Source organism: Staurois parvus, unplaced genomic scaffold, assembly GCF_062004578.1.
Source record: "Staurois parvus isolate SC_StPar_1 unplaced genomic scaffold, SC_StPar_1.0 ptg000213l, whole genome shotgun sequence".
NCBI classification, from domain to species: Eukaryota; Metazoa; Chordata; class Amphibia; order Anura; family Ranidae; genus Staurois; species Staurois parvus.
Window position 1 is genome coordinate 1,504,197 of NW_028318009.1, and position 20,789 is coordinate 1,524,985.

At 42.0% G+C, this 20,789-nt stretch overlaps 1 protein-coding gene across 1 annotated transcript in view; it reads left to right on the top strand.

Annotated features, from left to right (window-relative positions):
* The window catches only part of ENSA (endosulfine alpha), a 32,594-nt gene extending 14,218 nt beyond the window's left edge, over positions 1-18,376 (top strand). Inside the window, exons 2-3 of the mRNA XM_089678952.1 lie at positions 1,899-2,024; positions 14,725-18,376. Of these exons, the coding sequence (XP_089535078.1) occupies positions 1,899-2,024; positions 14,725-14,895 (297 nt within the window). The 3' untranslated portion in view covers positions 14,896-18,376. The remainder of the gene's footprint in view (positions 1-1,898; positions 2,025-14,724) is intronic.
* Positions 18,377-20,789: the final 2,413 nt, after the last annotated feature.

Here is a 20,789-nt window from a genome sequence, read left to right on the forward strand (position 1 = left end):
CAAAGTAAACCAAACATCTGTGATAATATCTTGTAGGCAGAGAAACTGCCCAATAATCTTACAAAAACCTCTGGAAGAGCATGACATTGTGAATGGATTCATGGGATTTATTTACCAAAACAATTAAACATATACAGCCTTATTCTACATAATTAAAAACTAATCTTTATTTCATGATGGAATAACCTTTGGATGGTAATATATTTTCCTCAAAAAGCATTTTATTCAAAAAAATCCAATTTAAATCAAAAAAATCCAATTTAAATAAAAATAATCTGATTTTTATTTTTTAAAAAAAATCATTGATTTTTATCCACCCTGCTTGGCTGTCATGCTGATCTAGTAACCTTTTTGGGGGGAGTTGTCCTGAACAGTTGGAAGTGTGAACTTCATTGGCTACATACTTGTTTAATGTGCCTGAAAAATCTGATTTTAGCTCTTTATTGCAAGTTTCATTTTAAGAACAAATTTAGGCTCCACTCCCTACCAACCTAATGTACTCTAACCTCCCCACCTCCCTTCCCCTCCTCGCCAACCACCCGTAGATTTGATTGGGGCAATGCTCCAGCGATATAGACAATTCAAGTGAATTGCAAGTTATTGTGCAGGCAGAGTTGCCTCTGAGAAGATGTATGAACATAGAATATAAATACTGTGTGAAGCTGCCACCTTGAAGGGAGGTAAGTGGGTACTTGGGTTAGTTTTGAGTAGGTAAGGAAGGCAGTGAGTCGGGTGGTAAGGGACTTTTTATCCAAACCCACACTTGTCCCTTAAAGTGATTGTAAACATCTGACATGAAATATGAACAAAGCATATCCCTCTATAGTGTGTACTTGTCTCAATTAAGAGCACTAAGTGTCATTTTTGTCTGTTGCCTCGTTCCTGTGCGATCAGCATGAATCACTTCTAATGAGCTTTCCTGACACCAAGAGAAAAATGAGGGTCCTACATCAGATTGACCGCCTGAGCTCTGTTCCTGTGACAGCTTACAGGAACAGAGCTGAAGCTGTAAAGGGGGGTGTGTCTTTTCCTTCCAATCAGCTCTCGACACTCTCCTCACTGAGATCTGAAGTGTGCATCCTCAGCTCTCCGCCCCCTTTATTCTGATGGCTCAAACAAGCTTTATAATTCAGCACTTTGAACTGCTGTAGAGAAGAAAAGACTGGTCCCATGAGGCCTTGCAAGACTGACAGCCACAGGCAAGACTTGCAGAGGCATGATGGGACTTGTATTTCAACAGCTGGAGGGCCATAGTTTGGAGACAGTTTGATCTAAAGAGACCGGTTCATTGTTTGAAACCCATGATGAAGCCATCCAATAAAGGACGAGTTATTGCTCTAACCCACGGGTGTCAAACTGGCGGCCCTCCAGCTGTTGCCAAACTACATGTCCCATGAGGCATTGCAAGATTGACAGTTACAAGCATGACTCCCAAAGGCAGAGGCACAATGGGATTTGTAGTTTTGCAACAGCTGAAGGGCCGCCAGTTTGACACCCCTGTTCTAACCCATTAGGTGTTATGTAAATTTAAGTTTGAACTATTGAGCCCCATAAGCAACAAACTGCTGTACAACGAGAGAGCAAAGAGATCAAAAACCATGTGATCTTTCTGGCTTTATAAAATTTTGATTATAAAGAAAATACATGCAAAAACACTATGTCCTGCCTATAACAGAAAAACCTTTTCAAAATCGTCCATCCTGTGGTGCTTTCTGTAAGCTCATTATAATGTCTGATGTTTTTGCTGGTGACAGATATACTTTATTTTTATTAAAAATGTAACTGGCAAAAGTTATAAAGAAATAAAACAAAGGTTTATCAATAAAAAGTAAATATCATTCAGCAGGTTTGTTTGGTCCTCGCATACCTTCCTTACAGCAGTATAATTTTTCTTTCAGGATTCCCAAGAGAAGGAAGTGGTTACACCAGAAAAAGCAGAAGAGCAAAAACTGAAGGCCAAATATCCCAATCTAGGGCAGAAGCCAGGAGGATCGGACTTCCTCATGAAGAGGCTTCAGAAAGGGGTAGGTGGCTGTCTGGAGAACATTACACTTTCCTATGTTATATATTGTTTTCTTGAATCCCAAAAAATTGAAAAGGTGAACCCACACTGTACACCCTCGACACCCCCCTGGCGAGGGTATCGGGAGGCTATACGGTGTTAGTTTACCTTTTTATACTTTTTCATAATTTTTCTGAAAAGGTGAGTTAACCCCTTGAGGAATGCATCCATGGGCTTGTAAGATATCTGATGGGTGGCATGCTAAGTTGCTGTTGCCAGTTTGCCAAACATCCCTTCTTTACCTCTTGTACTGAGATTGGCATCCTGTTGTATACAGCCACAAGGCCATAGACAGGAAGGCCAGGTTGCTGAGCTCCCTTTTGTTCTATGGCCACATGTTTCTTCTCTCATCAGTCTACAGCTGTCTCTTAATGCGTGTGAATCTCAAAGGACTGGAGGGGCAAAGAGCTGGCACAGAATGCTTCTGAATATTTGTTTATACGGCAGGATATTAATCATGATGAGACTGAGCATATCAGATTTGGATCTGCTGTAGTCTGGGATGGGAATGCGCTCTGTCTTCATCATTATTATATCCTTGTATTTTTGTGAAGTGCCCCTAGTGAATTTAGAGTCCAGGTGATTTGCGGATTAACATTAACACATTTAACCAGGGTGGATTTGATTTAAATCAAACTGATTTAAATCACGATTTAAATCACTAGTCAGTAAGGCTTGATTTAAATCCTAGTTTTCTACATAAAGACTAATTCTTGCTGGTATAACTTTAATATGCAAGTAGATGAAGATTTTTAGAATAACAACTTTTCATATTAGTTTTTTTTATCCCCAGTTTAATAGGTTAATCATTTGTATTTGGACAACTTTTCTGTTGTACTTAGGAAGGAGAAAAATAATCATTACCTTAATAATAACAATTTAAATAGATTTATTCATCTGAAACAATAACATTCCAGCATATGTGATTTGCTTAAACAAACATCCATGTTTGTTAACTAATTTGGCTAAACAAAATATATATATTTTAAGAAACTTAGACTGCCAGCCCCTTCCTCCTCACACTTAGTTTCACTTTCTTCTTGTGCAGATCTATTCCACTCCAAACAATCAGAAAAATATTGTTTCTATTCTATTCACTGAACTTCTTGAAACTTAGCACTGAGGGGGTTGATTCTGTATTCATAGGTTTGTAGAAGTTAGGATGAAGGTCTTTTTCTTAACTCTGTTCATGTTATAACATTTTTGCTGTGAAGAAGAGGCATGTGATCTCCGCTGAGTCAAATTCAGTTTTGAGAACTGCAAAAGTAAACCGAGCATCTGTGATAATATCTTGTAGGCAGAGAAACTGCCCAGTAATCTTACAAAAACCTCTGGAAAAGCATGACATTGTGAATGGATTAATGGAATTTATTTACCAAAAAAATTAAACATATACAGCCTTATTCTACATAATTAAAAAACGAATCTTTATTTCATGATGGAATAACCTTTGGATGGTAATATATTTTCCTCAAAAAGCATTTTATTTAAAAAAAATCCGATTAAAATCAAAAAGTCCGATTTAAATAAAAAAATCCAATTTTTTTTTTTTTTTTTTTTTATAAATCATTGATTTTTATCCACCCTGCTTTGTATTCATTCAGAAAATACACAGCATTTTTTAAATGGCGGCCAAGTAGTGATCACTGGAATAGCAATGTCTACTAAAGTGATTTCCAACTTCCAAGGGCATCCGCCAGGGATGGTATATACATGGTTACATCAGTCCAAGCTGGTACAATGTGACTATGTATAAACTATCCATACCTGGAATTCATATTTAAAGGCTAAATTCACCTTTGGGAACGTTACATGCTCCTCTTGCTTTCAGGGTAAAATGTGTAACATGTACCTGCTCCTGCAGCCTCTCCCTAATTTTCCCACCGCCCCACCTCCCTTGTGATAGCGGGCTGGAGACCTTCTTCCCGTACCCACTGCCAGAGTTTGAAAAGAACTTGGCTGTGCAGGGCTACGCCCACACAGACGCGTCATTCATGCACATTCTGTGTATAATGAACTACAAGTACAGACAGCCTTTGCGCAATTTTGGCTTGTAGTTTTTAAGGAACTGCAAGGGCGCTAGTGAGTGTTCTAGTAGTCCATTGAGTCTTCCTGTCATTGTGTAACTGCCTGCTTGTACACTGACAGTCTGCAGGAGTCTGAGAATGCACTGGCGATCTGCCGATCACTGGTGCAATGCTTTACAGGCTTCTGAAGGAAAAAGAAAAACAATGAAGCACATTTTTTTACTGTGTTTTTATTATTACTTGAAAAAAAGAGAAGTGCTCTGTCTCTTGAAAATTCCAAAGTGCAATTGTATATACAATATAACTACCAGTATATCAAACCATATTATTATAGAGAAAATTGTTAATGTGAGCTTAATATATGCAGTAACCAAAATAAATATAAAGATAACATTACAAGTAAGGTTGTGCCAAAACATTATACTCGACTTTCAAAAAATAAAGCTAGAAGAGTATATATCCGTACAGATGGACAAATGTGTGTTTGGACAATAACAAGCTAGATGCCTAAATGTATCAAAAACGTGCAAGCGTAAAAGGTGTATATGATATAACCCAGTACTTCACTCTCAAAATAGAAAAAACAAAAAAAAGTGTATATGCATGCAGATGGACAAATGTACGTATGGATAAAAGTTAAATGAACAAGCAAACAAAGTTGAAGATGAATAAAGCAACCAAATGTGCAGAATGTCGGTACAGATGAATAGGTATCCTGGTGCACAATCCAAAATCAAGATGGAAAATCCCAAAGGAAAAGAAGACACACTTCAAAGTGTAATATGGCGGGCATTCAGTGCTGGAGGAATAGAGGGTGCCAGGAAATCACACCCTCATCATAGAGATCATGAAGCGCCTTGCTGTCCCACAGTACAAAATATTCAGACACACCACTCCATCTAGATACAGTCCTGTATAGGTGTGCTCAGCACAGAGGAGTTAAAAACAAGAAGGGACCGCAATGGCGCACTATGTTAAAATCAAGGGCTTTTAGTATGGTAATGCACTTACAATAAGAAGACAATCACAAGCATATAATAAACTATGAGCATCACCAAATTCCGCCAGCGTGCAGAGCAGGGTCATGTGTTTGGCCCTGCACTGATGCGTTTCACTGTAAACCGCATCTTCAGAAGATAGAGGCCTCTATGCACAATTGCACTTTGGGTTTTTTAAGAGATCGTGCACCCCCTTTTTTTGAAGTAGTTGTTTTACATCTAGTGTCTAGATTGTGTAGTGGATACAGCAGTCTTTATCTTCTGTTTTTGCTAGCGCAAGTTAATTATTTCATTTGTTTTAATTTTGTTTATTATTCTTCTTATTCTGTAGCCACTTGCCCTCCAGAGGATTCTACCCCCGCCCCCCCCCCCCTCTTCCTGACCAGACCATTTTTTTTCGAAACGGTGCTGCGCTACTTTAACTGACAATTGTGCAGTCATGCAACACTGCAACCAAATGAAATTTGTCCTTTTTTCCCCACAAATACAGCTTTCTTTTGGTGGTATTTGATTGCGGTTTTTATTTTTTGCACTATAAAAAAAGGCCGCTAATTTTGAAAAAAAAAAAACCAAAACATTTTTGACTTTTTGCTATTAAACATGTCCAGTAAAAAAATTTTGTCATAAATTTAGGCCAAAATGTATTCTGCTCCACGTATTTGCTAAAAAAAACAAAAATCCCAATATGTGTAAATTAATTGGTTTATGTGAAAGTTATAGCATCTACAAATGGTGATATAGATCGTGGAATTTTTTTTTTTTTTAATACTAGCAATGGCGGCGATCAGCGACTTGTAGCGGGACTGCGGTGGGCATTCTGACACTGGGGGGGGAACTGACTGTCACTGACTTCCCCAGTGACACCAATACAGTGATCAGTGCTAATAAAAAGCACTGACACTGTACTAATGACACTGGGCAGGAGGGGGATAACATCTGGGGTGATCAAAGGGTTAACTGTGTGCTGTGTGTGCTTTACACTGTAAGCACACTGCTATGCAGAGCCATACAAAGCAGTGCACAGGAGCTGACAGGGATCTGTATTGTTTACATACAGGTCTCTTCTCCGTCCGTGATGTACGGCGATCGCTGGGTGCTGGCGGGGAATCACCGGCCGGGACCCTGTGATCGACAGGTGAGGCCGCCAATGGGTGCGCAGGTAGGGTGTCATTCGCATCCCCTACCCGGAAATGCAAAAGCACATATATATGTGATTTTGCGCACCCCTGCCGCCCTGTAGCAGTATTTCTGTTATCGGGCAGTGGGAAAGCGGTTAGAAAGTTGAACGTATCCTTTAGGATTACAGAAGAGTTCCAGGCTCCCCCCAAAAAATACTGTAGCTGCTGACTTTAATTATATGGATACTTACTTATCCAGGGGTCCAATGCCATTGTCACCCAGTGTAGTTCTTCACTAGCCTCCAGGTTCCCAGTGCCGGCATTGAAAGTAAGGGAAACCGGAAATGAAGCCTTGCAGCTTCACAGCCGGATTCCTACTGCACGTCGCGCTGTGCCTTGTGATTGGTCCCTTAGTCTTCTGGGACCTGTGAAGTTTCCCAGAAGACTGCGGGGGAAAAGGAGGGGGACAAACGTCTGGGTCAGTTTGCTGTGGCTGTCAAAACCAGGTACCCTGCTCCCAAATGTGGCAGTGCATGCAAACAAGCAGAGCTTCTCCTTTTGGAGGAGCTTTGCTTACATAAGGCATGTTGTAGTTGTGGTGGTATCACAGATCCAAGCAGCTTTGTTAGTATTTGAAAAACTAAGGTCCAATATTGTACCAGCAGATGTAATAAATCATATGTGTTTGCCCTGGGATACTTTATTTTTACTGTAGGAAGCAGATACGGATTTTCTTTGGCCTTTTAAATTACGCTAGCAGGAAACTGCCCCATTGTGTAAATACTTAAAGCTAAACTCCGCCATTAATAAAAAAAATTCCTTTGCATTTTTCTTATTTAGTCTAGAGGTAGAGGTGTAATACCTTTTTTATACCTTTTTTTTTCTTGTGCTCTTCTCTTCTCCCTAATGCTGCAAGACATGGATGGGCTCACTCACATACAGTGTGATGACATCAGCGAGCAGCTTAAAGTGTTACTAAACTCACAACAGTACAATCAGTCTGTAGATGCAGTAAAGCATGCTTGTTATACTCACTGTGGAACCGAAGGGGTTAATCCTCTGCATTGTGTGAAAAGTCTGATCCTTTCTTCTCTGCCCCTCCACTTGTTGACATGTCCACCTGATACAGACTGAATCTGTAGTCACGTGCGCATGCTCAATTTGGTGTGTATTGCTAGAGGTTTTTTTATTTTTTTTTCTTGGGAGGGTGCATGGGATCAGCACAGGGTCAATCAGCACTGTCCAGACAGAGGTCAAGGCTTTCACATTCTCCTAGAGCAGAAAGAAAACTACTCCTACAAGCTTTAATCAGTGCTCTGCTGAAGTCACAAGGCTGCTCTACCTGCTGATGAGAAAAGGTATTTAGCAGTTTATATTTACTAAAATAATAGCATTTCCATGTTCTGTGTACTGTGGGAATGCCTGGTTTGGGTAGACCAGATATAGTGAATGCAGGGTCCGGGGAGACCAGATATAGTGAATGCAGGGTCCGGGGAGACCATATATAGTGAATGCAGGGTCCGGGGAGACCATATATAGTGAATGCAGGGTCCGGGGAGACCAGATACAGTATAGTGAATGCGGGGTCCGGGGAGACCAGATATAGTGAATGCGGGGTCCGGGGAGACCAGATATAGTGAGTGCAGGGTCCGGGGAGAGCGGATATAGTGAATGCAGGGTCCGGGGAGAGCAGATATAGTGAATGCTGGGTCTGGGGAGAGCAGATATAGTGAATGCTGGGTCCGGGGAGAGCAGATATAGTGAATGCTGGGTCCGGGGAGAGCAGATATAGTGAATGCTGGGTCCGGGGAGAGCAGATATAGTGAATGCTGGGTCCGGGGAGAGCAGATATAGTGAATGCTGGGTCCGGGGAGAGCAGATATAGTGAATGCTGGGTCCGGGGAGACCAGATATAGTGAATGCTGGGTCCGGGGAGACCAGATCTAGTGAATGCTGGGTCCGAGGAGACCAGATCTAGTGAATGCTGGGTCCAGGGAGACCAGAGATAGTGAATGCTGGGTCCGGGGAGACCAGAGATAGTGAATGCAGGGTCCGTGGAGACCAGATATAGTGAATACAGGGTCCGGGGAGACCGGATATAGTGAATGCAAGAAACTCCAAATATCCCAGTCGAAAGTCACAAAGAGACCCGGTGCCAGAAAAAAATAAAAAAGTGCCTTGAAAAGGAGAGAATCCTTTCACCTTCCACACATGTGCCTCTTACTGGAACAATATGACCACCAAAGCAAGCGGTCAGAAGCGCATAAGGTGTATAGGGATGGCTGGAAGTCGCCAAAGAATCCCTTCACCCATCTTTTTCTACTGCAGTTTGATCCACAGTGCAAGTAAAAAAGTAGAATGCCAACAGGGGAAGTGATTGGGCACTCTCAATTGCTCTTCTCAACATGGTAAATCAGATAGTGACTGCTCCTCTTTAGTCCATTGGATTTAATGTGGATGCACATATTCCGGTCACAAAGGGTTAACAGTTCACTAGAAGCAGGATTCAGATCTCAGTACCAGCGGGACACCAGATAATATAGCCGGTAAAGGTTCACTTATCAAAGTCTGGTTAGAGTGGTGTAGATCTCGGCACTTTAGTGAGCCGAGTTCCAGTCCAGGATAAAGTGTTCATGGCTGTCAGCTGGGTATTATTTATTTATTTCAGGTACTTATATAGTGCCGTCAATTTACGCAGTGCTTTACATATATATTGTACATTTACATCAGTCCCTAACCCTCCAGGGGCGTACAATCTAAGGTCCCTAACTTACATTCATACATACACATACTAGGACCAATTTAGACAGGAGCCAATTAACCTACCAGCATATCTTTGGAGTGTGGGAGGAAACCGGATTAGCTGGAGGAAACCCACACAGGCACAGAGAGAACATGCCAACTTCAGGCAGGTGGTGTCGTGGTTGGGATTTGAGCCAATTACCCTAGTACTGCTAGGCAGAAATGCTAACCATTTAGCCACTGTGCTGCCTATAAGGGTATACCTATAAGACTCATCCGCGGGACATTATGACCTAGAGAATGACCATCATGAGAGCCAGGGAACATCCAGCTTGGTCGCAGCCAGAACCAGAGGTGGCAGAACATATTCAAAATTAATTTACTCTTTACTTTGAGCTAAACCTAGGTTGTGAATGGATGTGTTAGTCATAGGTATTGTAGACCTATTCAAATATGTTATAAGTTTTGTAGGCGTATATTTTGTCTTGTGAAATGTATTCTTAGGCTTCAATCAGGGGGAAACAAATTTTGTTGGCCGTGCAGTAGGGTCGTGCCAGCACTGCACGAGTTAAATGTGCATTTTGTACTAGGGGAGAGGACACCAAAGATATACTCACCTGACCCACTGATCCTCTCCGCACAAGACCGGTCTTTTCAGCTTCCTGCAAAGCAGGGAGATAACAAGCACATCCCCTAGTAAAACACCCCACAGTACACAGTAAAAGCACTCCCTAACACACAGTTAACCCTTTGATTGCCCCAGATGTTAACCCTTCCTGCCCAGTGTCTGTAGTACAGTAACAGTGCTTTTTATTAGCACTGATCACTGTATTTGTGTCAGTGGCAGTTAGTCAGTTTCCACCTGCCTGCGTGGGTTTCCTCCCACACTCCAAAGACATGCTGGTAGGTTAATTGGCTCCTATCTAAATTGGCCCTAGTATGTGTATTTATGAATGTAAGTTAGGGACCTTAGATTGTACACCCCTTGAGGGTTAGGGACTGATGTACTATATATATATATATATATATATATATATATATATATATATATATATATATATATATATATATATAATTTCTGTGTAAATTTATGGCGATATACAGGTACCTGAAGTAAATAAAATATAAAAATTCCATTATTGGGTGTGGAAGTTTTTGAAAAAACTACTTGTCCAGGGACTAAATCGGTGTCCCAATCTACTTGTCCCTTATGACAATCTACTTATCCTGATAATGTTTTTTTTTTTTTTTTTAACCAAAACTGTATTTAAATCTGCTTTAAGGAATGTCTGGGGCTTTTAAAAACAAAAGGACTCTATGACGACTTAAACGTTTAATATTTTTAACATTGTGCTGTTTATCTTCTCCTCCCCTCCCTGCCTGTCTTCAGCACCGCACCCGGGGACAAGCAGGGAGGGGGGAGACATTGCAGTGTAATGACCACCTATTGGGTGCTTGACTGGAAAGGGGAGTGTCTGGCTTATCCTTTATCCCTTTCTCTGCCAGAGCTGTTTTTGCGTTTTTTGCACACGTTTAAAAAATCATTCAAGGCCTGAAAATTACATAAAATTCCAAAACATATATTTTCTAAAATCAGAGACCCTAGAGAATAAAATAGTGGTAGTTCCAATTTAAAAAATACACTTAAGTTAATTTTGAGGCACAAAAAGCAATAAATTATCAATTTTGTTGTAAAATATAGAAGACAAGGTTGCATCGAGTAAATAGATATCCAACATGTCAAACCTTAAATTTGAGCGCGCTTGTGGCAACAATTTTAAGTAACCCTATATTTTCTATAGGAGACAATTTTAAAGCCCCTTATAGGTTATGATTTAACGTTACGGAGGAGGTCTGGTGTTAGAATTATCGCTCTCATTCTGGCGTGTGTGGCGATATGTAACATGTGTATCGCAATTGTCATTTTCATGCGTAGGTGCCCCACCGCATGCTTTTACATTTGTACGTCTGTACATATGAGGGGGTGGGGGGGCCTTGAAAAATTTGGGGGGGGTTTATATGCTTGGGTGTAACTTATTTAAAAAAAAAAAAAAAATTGTGTTTACTTTTTTTTTTATCACATAGAGGACAAAAGACCCTGCATGTCTCCCCTGTGCTCCACTGAATGTAATGTAGTGCAAATCGCATTGCATTACATTTTTTCCTGGCCTCTATGGCTAGGAATCTGTCAACGGGGACTGGAAAATGACTTGGCAGAATACATTTTGGCATAAATTTATGAAGAAATTTGATTTATTTTTACTGGATATGTTTTATAGTAAAAATAATTGGTCTTTTTTTGTTTATAGCGCAAAAAATAAAAAACCCAGTTGTGATCAAATTCCACAAATGGAAAGCCTGGAAAGCATTGCAGCAGCGATCAGCAGATCACTGGTGCCATGCAGGACATGTCAGTAACCGGCATTTCCCTGTTTACATGTCATCAGCTGTGATTCGACACAGCTGATCACATGACCGAGCCGACATCTTCGGCTCTTTCCGTAGATCGGTGATCCGCTGTGTCCGAGGGACACAGCACACCACCGATCGCCGCACTGCGCGCTCCCTGAGCCGCGCATGTGCGGTGAGAATGGGAGGACGTCATATGACGTCCTCCCAGAACGAGAGAACCACCTTGCACCCGTCATTGGACTATGTGGCGGGCGGGAGGTGGTTAAAGTACCCTGGCTGCAGATTATATGAGGTGCATTGCCTTCTTGGCTCCTTTTATTATTTGTCATGTTGTGGATCATGGTAAACATGCATGTTACAGCATTGGCAGCACCAGATGGTAAGATGTATCTGTTAATATGCAGAGTGCAGTGGGCCCCATGGACATAGTGTTCCATGCATGCAGCTTCTTTATCTGTGCTAGTCTCATACACTAGTTAAAAATTAATTAAAAGTAAAACATGTGGCCTTGTGATAAGCCGCATTGATAAACTCTGTAGTAAATATAGAAGCAGTTGAATTGTCACACAGTGGTGAGGTCTGCAGGCAACTCTCTATTATCTTACAGAACAGACATTGTTTTATCTCGCATTTAATTGCTCTGCTTCATCAGTTGTCCTTTTTTTAAAGAAGATTTCCCGTAGACTGTAAAAACTCGTTTTCCTCCATCTCCATGTGTAGATGAAGATGTGTTTTAAAATGTGTATTTGTGGCCACGAACCTTTTAGTATATTGAACCCCTACTTGCCTGTCTTACCTGTGTTTACCTTTACCAGAAACCTGCCTATGCAGATAAGGGGTGTCTGTGGATAACACCAAACTGTTTGTCTCTAGCTAAATTTGAATAATGCCCTTGCTATAGGTGTAGGACATTTATGTACCTCATGAAGCCTGACTGGAATACTCCTAGGACATTGCTAAATGAGGCCTAGTCATTACTGCTTACCTCCACTATCACAGGAGTCAGCTTTTTCTTTGATTCAAGCCCCCTCACATGCTTTTACTCTCTTCTGATGCAGTAGCTCTAAACTCTGAGCTTACTCCTGTGATGGTGAAGGTGAGCAGTAATGACTAGGCCTCACCTAGCAACATCCTGGGAGTTTTCCAGTCAGGCTGCAGTAGGTATGTAAATGGCCTACACCTATAGCAAGGTCATTCTTCAATTTTAGTCAGAGCTGCACAGCTTGTTTTATCTACAGACGCCCTTTCTCTGCATAGGCAGCTTTTTGGTAAAGGTGAACTATCCCTTTAACCTTTTGCCAACCATGCTATAGCCAACTGACGGCTACAGCGTGGTTGTCCAGTTCTGGTAGGGCGTCATATGACGCCCCCAGCGGCACTTACCTGGCAGTCTCCATGATCGCTGTGTCCTACAAACAGCAGATCACGTGATGAGGTAAAAGTCCAATCACAGCAGCCTTTTCCCACGTGATCAGCTGTGTCCAATGACCCAGCAGATCACAGAGTAAAAACAGTTGCCAGTTATCGGCAGCATTTTCCTCACGCTGTCACAGCTGATGAACAGTGCCGCCAGTCAGTGTCGCCCATCAATGCCGCCTGTCAGTGCAACCTGTTAGTGCCCATAAGTGCTGCCTATCAGCACAGCCTCATCAACACACGTCAGTGAAGGAGAAAAATTACCTATTTGCAAAATTTTATAATAGAAACAAACTGTTTGTTTTTTTTCACATTTTTTGCTTCTTTTTTTTTTTTTTTTTTTTTTTTTTTTTTTGTTTATAGTGCAAAAAATAAATCACTCAGTGGCTAGTACATACCACCAAAAGAAAGCTCTATTTGTGTGAAAAAATATCATATGGGTACAATGTTGCATGACTGCGCAATTGTCATTCAAAATGCAACAGCGCTGAAAATTGGCCTGGGTACAAAGGGGGTAAAAGTTCCTGGTAGGCAAGTGGTTAAAGTGATTCTAAACGCTCTTTTGTTTTAAATAACTGACATGGCCTAGTTACGTGCTCGGTGCAATAGATTTGCACAGAGCAGCCCCGATCCTCTTCTTCTAGGATCCCCTGCCAACTCTCCTGGCCCCTCTACTGGCTCTTCTGGCCCCTCCCCTCTACCGGCTTTCCTGGCCCCTCCCCTCTGCCGAGTGCCCCATAGCAGTCCACTTGCTATGGCGGCTCTCCATAGACACACATAGCTCGGCTCGGCTGCTGCTTTGTCTGAGCCAATGAGGAGAGAGAGCTGAGAAAGCCGCTGCTCTCATGCACATTGCTGGATCGAGATTGGGCTCAGGTAAGTATAAGGGGGGCTGGGGAGCTGCATGCAGAAGGGCTGTTTACCTTCATGCATAGAATGGATTAAGGTAAGAAACCTTCAAACTTCATAACCACTTTAAAATTAGGCCAACTGGGATGGTTGTTACCGACTGCTGAAGTGACAGAGGTGAAATGCACAAATGTTTATGTGCTGTCAACTGTACCTATCATTGTGTTCCAGGCAGGGAAAGGGAGGTGACTGTCAGTAGCTTAGCAGGCCCAGGAAGAAAACGGGCACGTTGCAGGAGCTCAGTGGAGTTGAGTTCATAGATAATTGCTGGAATGGAAAAGCTGTTTTTGGATTACACAGTTTATCACATGGTGGGTTCTGGTAGAGCAGAAGACTGGCTGGAAAAATATATATAGCCATTGTCAATCAACACAGGAGATCCGTAGGACGGGGCAGGGGGTGTTTGCTTCCTCCGACTCTGCTGGTGTTTTGATAGAGTCCTGTCAATCACAACAGCAAGGCATGCTGGGGGCAAGGAGGGGGTGGTGGCGCTGATCGAGTGGAAATTTTCCAACAGGGTGGTTGTACCAGAGTTGATCGGTAGAGTGACTTCTGTATAATTACCCCGCCCATACATGGATCAAAATTCGTCCAGTCCCTGCTGAACTGTTTCTTTACTTTTTTTTTTTAATCACTTTCATTGCTTTCAAAAGGAATGTAAAAATCCCCGTAGAGGTTCTAAATACCCTGGGGGAGGGACGGGTTCACAATTGTGATTGACTGTCTCAGTGGTCACATGATCAGCAGCCTGTCCTCATTGTTAGTCCAGACCAAGAGCACAGAAGTGACCGCCCAGCATTGCATGTGTGTTAAAACCCAGTGTTTGGCACCGCCCATATGTGTTATGTGGGTGGCAACAGGTTTAGAGTTCTAGGATCTGTTTCCTTAGTGAAAAAAAACACTAGATGACATCTGCAGTTTTTTAGCTTTTTCACTTCTGAGGTCTTTCCAGGCCTAAAATATGAATATATGGAGCTGCAATCTTTGAATATAATGTTGCTTTTTTTTCATCTCTTGACATTTTATGTTTCTTATTGCAGCAAAAGTACTTTGATTCCGGAGACTACAACATGGCAAAGGCCAAGATGAAGAACAAGCAGCTGCCATGCGCTGGGCCGGATAAAAACCTAGTCACTGGTGATCATATTCCAACGCCGCAGGACCTTCCACAGAGGAAGTCATCACTCGTTACCAGCAAACTAGCCGGGTAGCCTGCCCTCCAGACCGGACATGTCCGCAGTTCACTGTACCATAGAGCTGGGATGGCTGGACTCTCACATTAACACGTCACCTTGTCAGAGCTGGAAGGGCCGGTGCCTCATTGTCCTGCAATGCTTCACTGGCCGTTCCTCCCTGAGAATAAGCTTCTGATCGCTTTCCAAGCAAGCCAGCAAGACCGCTGCTTGACTAGAGACTTGCAGCTGGTGATGGACAAAGTGTGATGAGTTCTTGGTGCAGACATATTGGCTAAGACAATTAACTGACTGTTATATAGTGTAAAATATATCTATGGGTTTTGCATTCCTTTGTGTGTGTGACACAGGCATGCTAGAGACTGGTCACAGTGGTGATTTTGCCACCCTTGGAAAATTGACCATGTGAGTGAACGGAGTCGATTGTCTTCTGCGGGCGAGGCCTGCGACCCCTCAACAGGGCCTTGGCTGGATTAGAAAGACCTTTAAAAGTCGTCCAACCTTTCAGTGGTGTAAGATAATAGAGAGCGTGAAAACCTACTCTGTGTCTGTGAGCTACTATGGAAGCCAGCGGATATCATGAAATCCTTTACGTAGGCTTTGTCTGTCTTTTGTGCAAATGGTACCTTGTGATGAGCCTGTATCTTTGCCCTGGTTTATAACGCCACATGGATCTACAAAGTAAAAACTGACACACTCACAAATTTTAAAAATGTACTCTGTGTGGTGGTCCTGTGCTTTATTAAATTGTTACCCTTTATAAGTGATGTGTTCTTTTCAGAGGTGGTTTATAGAACTTGAAGAGAACCTGTTACTTATGCTTGGCAGAGGCAAACCTTTGGAGCATTAGGGGGTCATTCAGTTCAGATGGGGTACTAATTACACTACTGAAGTTTACACATCATTTTGAATGATTCAGTCATGTGTCACATGTGCAGAATGACCAGCCTTCAGTCATTCATGAATGGCTGGCCGAGGTCATTCTGCGCATGAGTTGATACGGCATGAATTACTCATTCATACCCAACAAGAAAGTGGAAGTTCAGTCGACTCAACTAAAGCTAAATCTAATCCCACACCCATTCTAAACCTATGCTATCTAACCCTGTAAAGAAAATATTTCTATACTTTTCTATTCGTAAGCCGCTCTGGTTCCGTCACATGATCAGCTGTCAACAGCGGCTTCAGTCTAGAGAAGGGACAGCCGACAACGGATGCCCCGTAGTAAGCCCGTGGGTGACGTCATCGCCCAGGCATTGCAGCCCTTGTCAGCGATCTCTCCTCTACACAGGAGCTCATGTGACTGGATTGGAGTAGCTTCAGAATAGGTAAGTATACAGATCTTTTCTCTACAGGGTTACATAGAATAGGCCTTGAATGGGGGTGGGAGTAGATTTAGCCTTGGACTTTGACTGAACTTCCACTTTAATACCCACTACTGATTCAACATTGTCTCTATTTACAAGTTGAGCCTGAGCAGCAACGGTGGCCAAAAGTTCATTTTCACTGTGCACCTTTATTTTACCTTTTTACACAGCTATCTGAATTAGCCCATAGATTTCTATAGGGATGTGTACAAAACTATACACTGTATGCATCGCTGTATGCACGTACAAGCCCTTAAAGTGTAAACCATAAATCCTGATTTTTTTTTCAGTATATTTGGCCTTATGCATTATTTTATACAGTTTTCTTAAGCAAAAAAAAATTTTTTTTCTGTTGTAAAATTTCCTAATTGGAGATGCTTCCAGTAACAGTATTTCTTGGCAGTGCTAAGCCACTGTTTCACAATTAGAAGCAATGTTGTCACCCTGCTGTGTGTGTACTTCTTCATTTGGCCATGACGCTTCTTATCAGGCCTGGCCAACTGAAGTAGCTTGCATGGCAGACTGACAACACTTCTGCTAATTGCGAGGCAGTGGCTCAGCATTGTCAGCATGCGTCAGGAAGTGCTGTTACTGGCAGGATCTAGTGTTAAAACCTTTTTGGCTCAAGAAAACTGTATTAAGTAAGCCGTGAGGTCAGGGTTTCTCAACCAGGGTTCCCCCCAGGGGTTTCTAGGGTTCCATGAGCAATTTCTGCCTCTCAGGTTCCCATTGGCACCTTTTTAGCTATCTGTAAGGGGGTGATTTTTCCCAATGACAAGTGTAAGGAACATTCTTCACACTGACCATCACACTAATGTATCATGAGTTGTAGATATAGTCATTTTTAGCAGGGGTTCCCTGAGGCCAAAAAGTTATTTCAAGGGTTTCTCCATGTTGAAGGTTGAGAACGCCTGCCATAGATGCTGGGTTTACATCAATTTAAACCAGCATTATGAACTATGCTACTGTAGGTGAGCTCCCTTTTGAACTCCTCCCAACATATCAAAGAGTGGGTTCGTAATCATGACCACTGTGGTAAAATGTCACAGTGGTCACATGATCGGGAACCCCTCCCTTTCGCAAGAGGTAACACAGTGGGAACCAGCACAGAAGTCCTACATTGGAAGAATGTCACCCTCTCTAAGCAGGGATATCACAGAGGGGTGTACCAATGCTACCTACACCTTTGTTTCCCTTTGAAGACCGTGTAATCTGGAGGACCTGACCCAGTTATTGGGTACTGTTCTCTATGGCTGCATGAGATAGACAAGGCCAATATTCTCCAAGGTCAACACTCTACTGCAGAAGCTGCTGACTCCAGGCAGGACTGGGTTGACCAAGGTAGTGCTCATGGCAAGCCTGAGGCCTCTTGCTCCTGCTGCTGTCAATTACAGCCAGTGAGGAGGGAGCGGGCTCAGAAACATTCCCATATGAGTGCCTCCATAGCATGTGGCTTGCTATGGGGGCACTCAGTGGAGGGGAGGAGCCAGGAGCATCCATGGCGGACCGAGAAGAGGCGGATCAGGCTTCTCTGTGCAAAGCAATTACACAGAGCAGGTAAGTATGACGTTTGTTATTTTTAAAAAATAAATGTAAACCTTTACAATCACTTGAAATCTAAAGAGGTGTGTAGCTGGTGTCATTTTCCAGGGCTTGCTTTCTTGCATCTACTCAGCATCTCTCCAGAAATGTATTTCCTACCTCGGCATTGCCATTGTCCTGCATTGTTTTATTGGAATATCGTTCTTGCAGATTTATTTTAAATTGAAGCTTAATTGCCCTAGCTGACAGAGCATCTTTCTTGGATTGTTTCAGAATTTCACTGCTTTGTCTTTGCTGCGTTAATCATTTATTTCTTTGCCAAGAGGGCTTAACAAGTTGTATATTGTATCAGAAGCACACTTGGCCAATCTTGGCTCCTTCACAGCAGCGGAAGCACTTTAAGTGACGCCAGCGTGGGCAAAGGATCGGGCTGCTGCAGACAGGCAGTCTGTGTTTAATGCTGCTGACCAACAAAATCAAGAGTGCCCGTAACTTTTCCAAGCATGCTGTGTGGATGGCCAATCATGACACTAGGGAGGGGGGTGGACTGGATATTTTTCTTTTTGTAATAAAGTGATGAATCCAGTGTATTTTGCAGCAAACCTTTATTTTTGTGTTCATATCTTAAAGTTGAACTTTAGGCAGATATAAAAGACACACATTAACGCAGCTCTGTGGTCAATAATACATTTATTATTCAAATGCAAGCAGTGTAAGTATCTGATTGTGACTTGGTATCAGCTTATTTCAGTACCTATGCTCCCCTACTCTACATAAAAAGAACAACACTGGAAGAAGGTCCCTAATAAATAAAGCGGGACACTGTAGGAGCAGAGGGATGTGTGGTATTTAATATATCAGTTGCTGGCTGGAAACAGGTTTTTAGGATAACTTCAGAGTTTTCACTCTGCATCAACCCAGATCTGGCTAGATTATTATTATTATACAGGATTTATTCAGCGCTTTACAATATAAGGGGAGACAATACAGCAACAATACAGTTCAATACAAGAGGGATGGGAGGGCCCTGCTCCTTGGACTAGATAGTGAAAGAGCAGAGGCAGCCCGATGAAGTCATTCCTCTACTCTTTCTCCTCCGATCAGCCTGTTTTATACCTGATTGGCTCCCAGTCCTGCCCCTTCATCTGCTACTGTGCTGTTCTAATAGTGGATTGCATGAAGCTGATATCAAGGTCCTGTATTATTTATTGATGAATACGGCTGTATTAATTAGTGAGAGTTTATATCTGTCTGGAGTGCGGCTGTAAAGGGGTAACTCCACTTTTGTGGGAAAAAAACACCATATGCCATTGCTACACAAGTCATATTGCAATTAAATGTTATTAAAAATTACCTTTCCTTTTCAATCTGCAACTTATGCAATTTTTTTATAAAATGCAAAATGGCAACCAGAAGGCCTTCTGTACACCAACCACTGCGTGTGTGTGAGTGGCCCACTGATTTTCCCAGATGTCTGCCCTAAGATACAAATCAGATTTTAGGCATTCTCTGTAATAAAACATTCATTTTTGGTGAGATACTCCTAAAGGATAAATACTTGTCAAGGGAGGCAGACCCTACAATGTTCCTCACTAGAACACTGCAAGTGTATCAGCTGATTAATAATGAAAAAGTGACTCCCTTTCAGATTCACTCTGCAGACTGACCTAATCAAAGAGCTAATCCTGTAGAGCAGAAAAAGATAAGAAACTGCAACAAAGTTTTTTTTTTTTTTTTTTTTTTGTTTTTTTTTTTTTAAATCTCTGCAATGGACATAGATCACACAGAGGGATTACATTGTTGTCAACAAAAGTGGAGTTGCTATTTAAAGTGGTCAGAATTTATAGTCCATGTATTCAATACATTGATGATGCCATAACCTTCTTTTTATTTTCTATAACTATTCGTCAAAGAATTTTAGGTGCAACAGCCAGCAGGTTCATAGAAGATGGAGGGTAAAGCAGTCCTCATTACCAGTTTGCATCACAGAGATTCAGAATAGGAAGCATTTTTATTTAATACCACTAAGAAAACTGCTCCTCTTAAAAGGTACTTATTTGGCGATAACTTCAATTTTCCTGACTTTTTTTTTTTTTTGTATTTTTTTTTTCTTTGCACGTTTCCCACTGATTCCAGACATTTGTAGCAAGTTGGCTACATTCACATGGGATTTGGGTAGTTTGCTGCATTCAGAGGCAGCTAAATGTCACCTCCGGATGCAGCAGTGCTGCGGTTGATTGCAAATGAGCTGATTAGCCGCTGGCAGATTGTGTGACACCCATTCATTGTCTGCTCTATTTGCATGTAACTACTCCAATGTGCCTACATGCAAAATAGTGGTGGTGCTGATTTGACAGCTGCTGCTGAGTGCACTCTGTGAGGTTGATTTACTAAAACTGGAGAGTGCAAAATCTGTTGCAGCTGTGCATGGTAGCCATTTGGCGTCCAACCAATTAAGGTTTGAAAATAAGACCTGGTTCACACTGGTGTGACTTGTCATGCAATTTGCTAATTTCAAATCGCATGAAAAGTCACACCCTATTGGCGGCAATGGAACTCTTCAAATCGGTGTGACTCTGACTTTGCGGTGCTACATTGATTTGAAAAAGGGTTCCTGCACTATTTTTTGTGATTTCAGGTGCGACTTGCAAAGACATCTGAATGAAGTCGCACAGATGTCAGCCAAGTCGCACCTGAAGTCACACTGACATGCGGCTTTGAAATCAAAGTCGGATTCCAGGTGAACCAACTAAAACCTGGAAGCTGATTGGTTTCTATGCAGAGTTGTACCAGATTTTGCACTCTCCAGTACTAGTAAGGTAACCCCATTGAGTGCAGGTAGAGTTTAGTACCGCTGGCAAGAATCTACTACACCAATGTAGTCTTAGGTTAGCTATACATTATACAATTTCTTGAGAATTTTGCTATAGATTTACCAACAACCATATAACGAGGTCAAACCTAAACACTTTAAATTGTATACAATTAGGCAGGCCCTTGCTC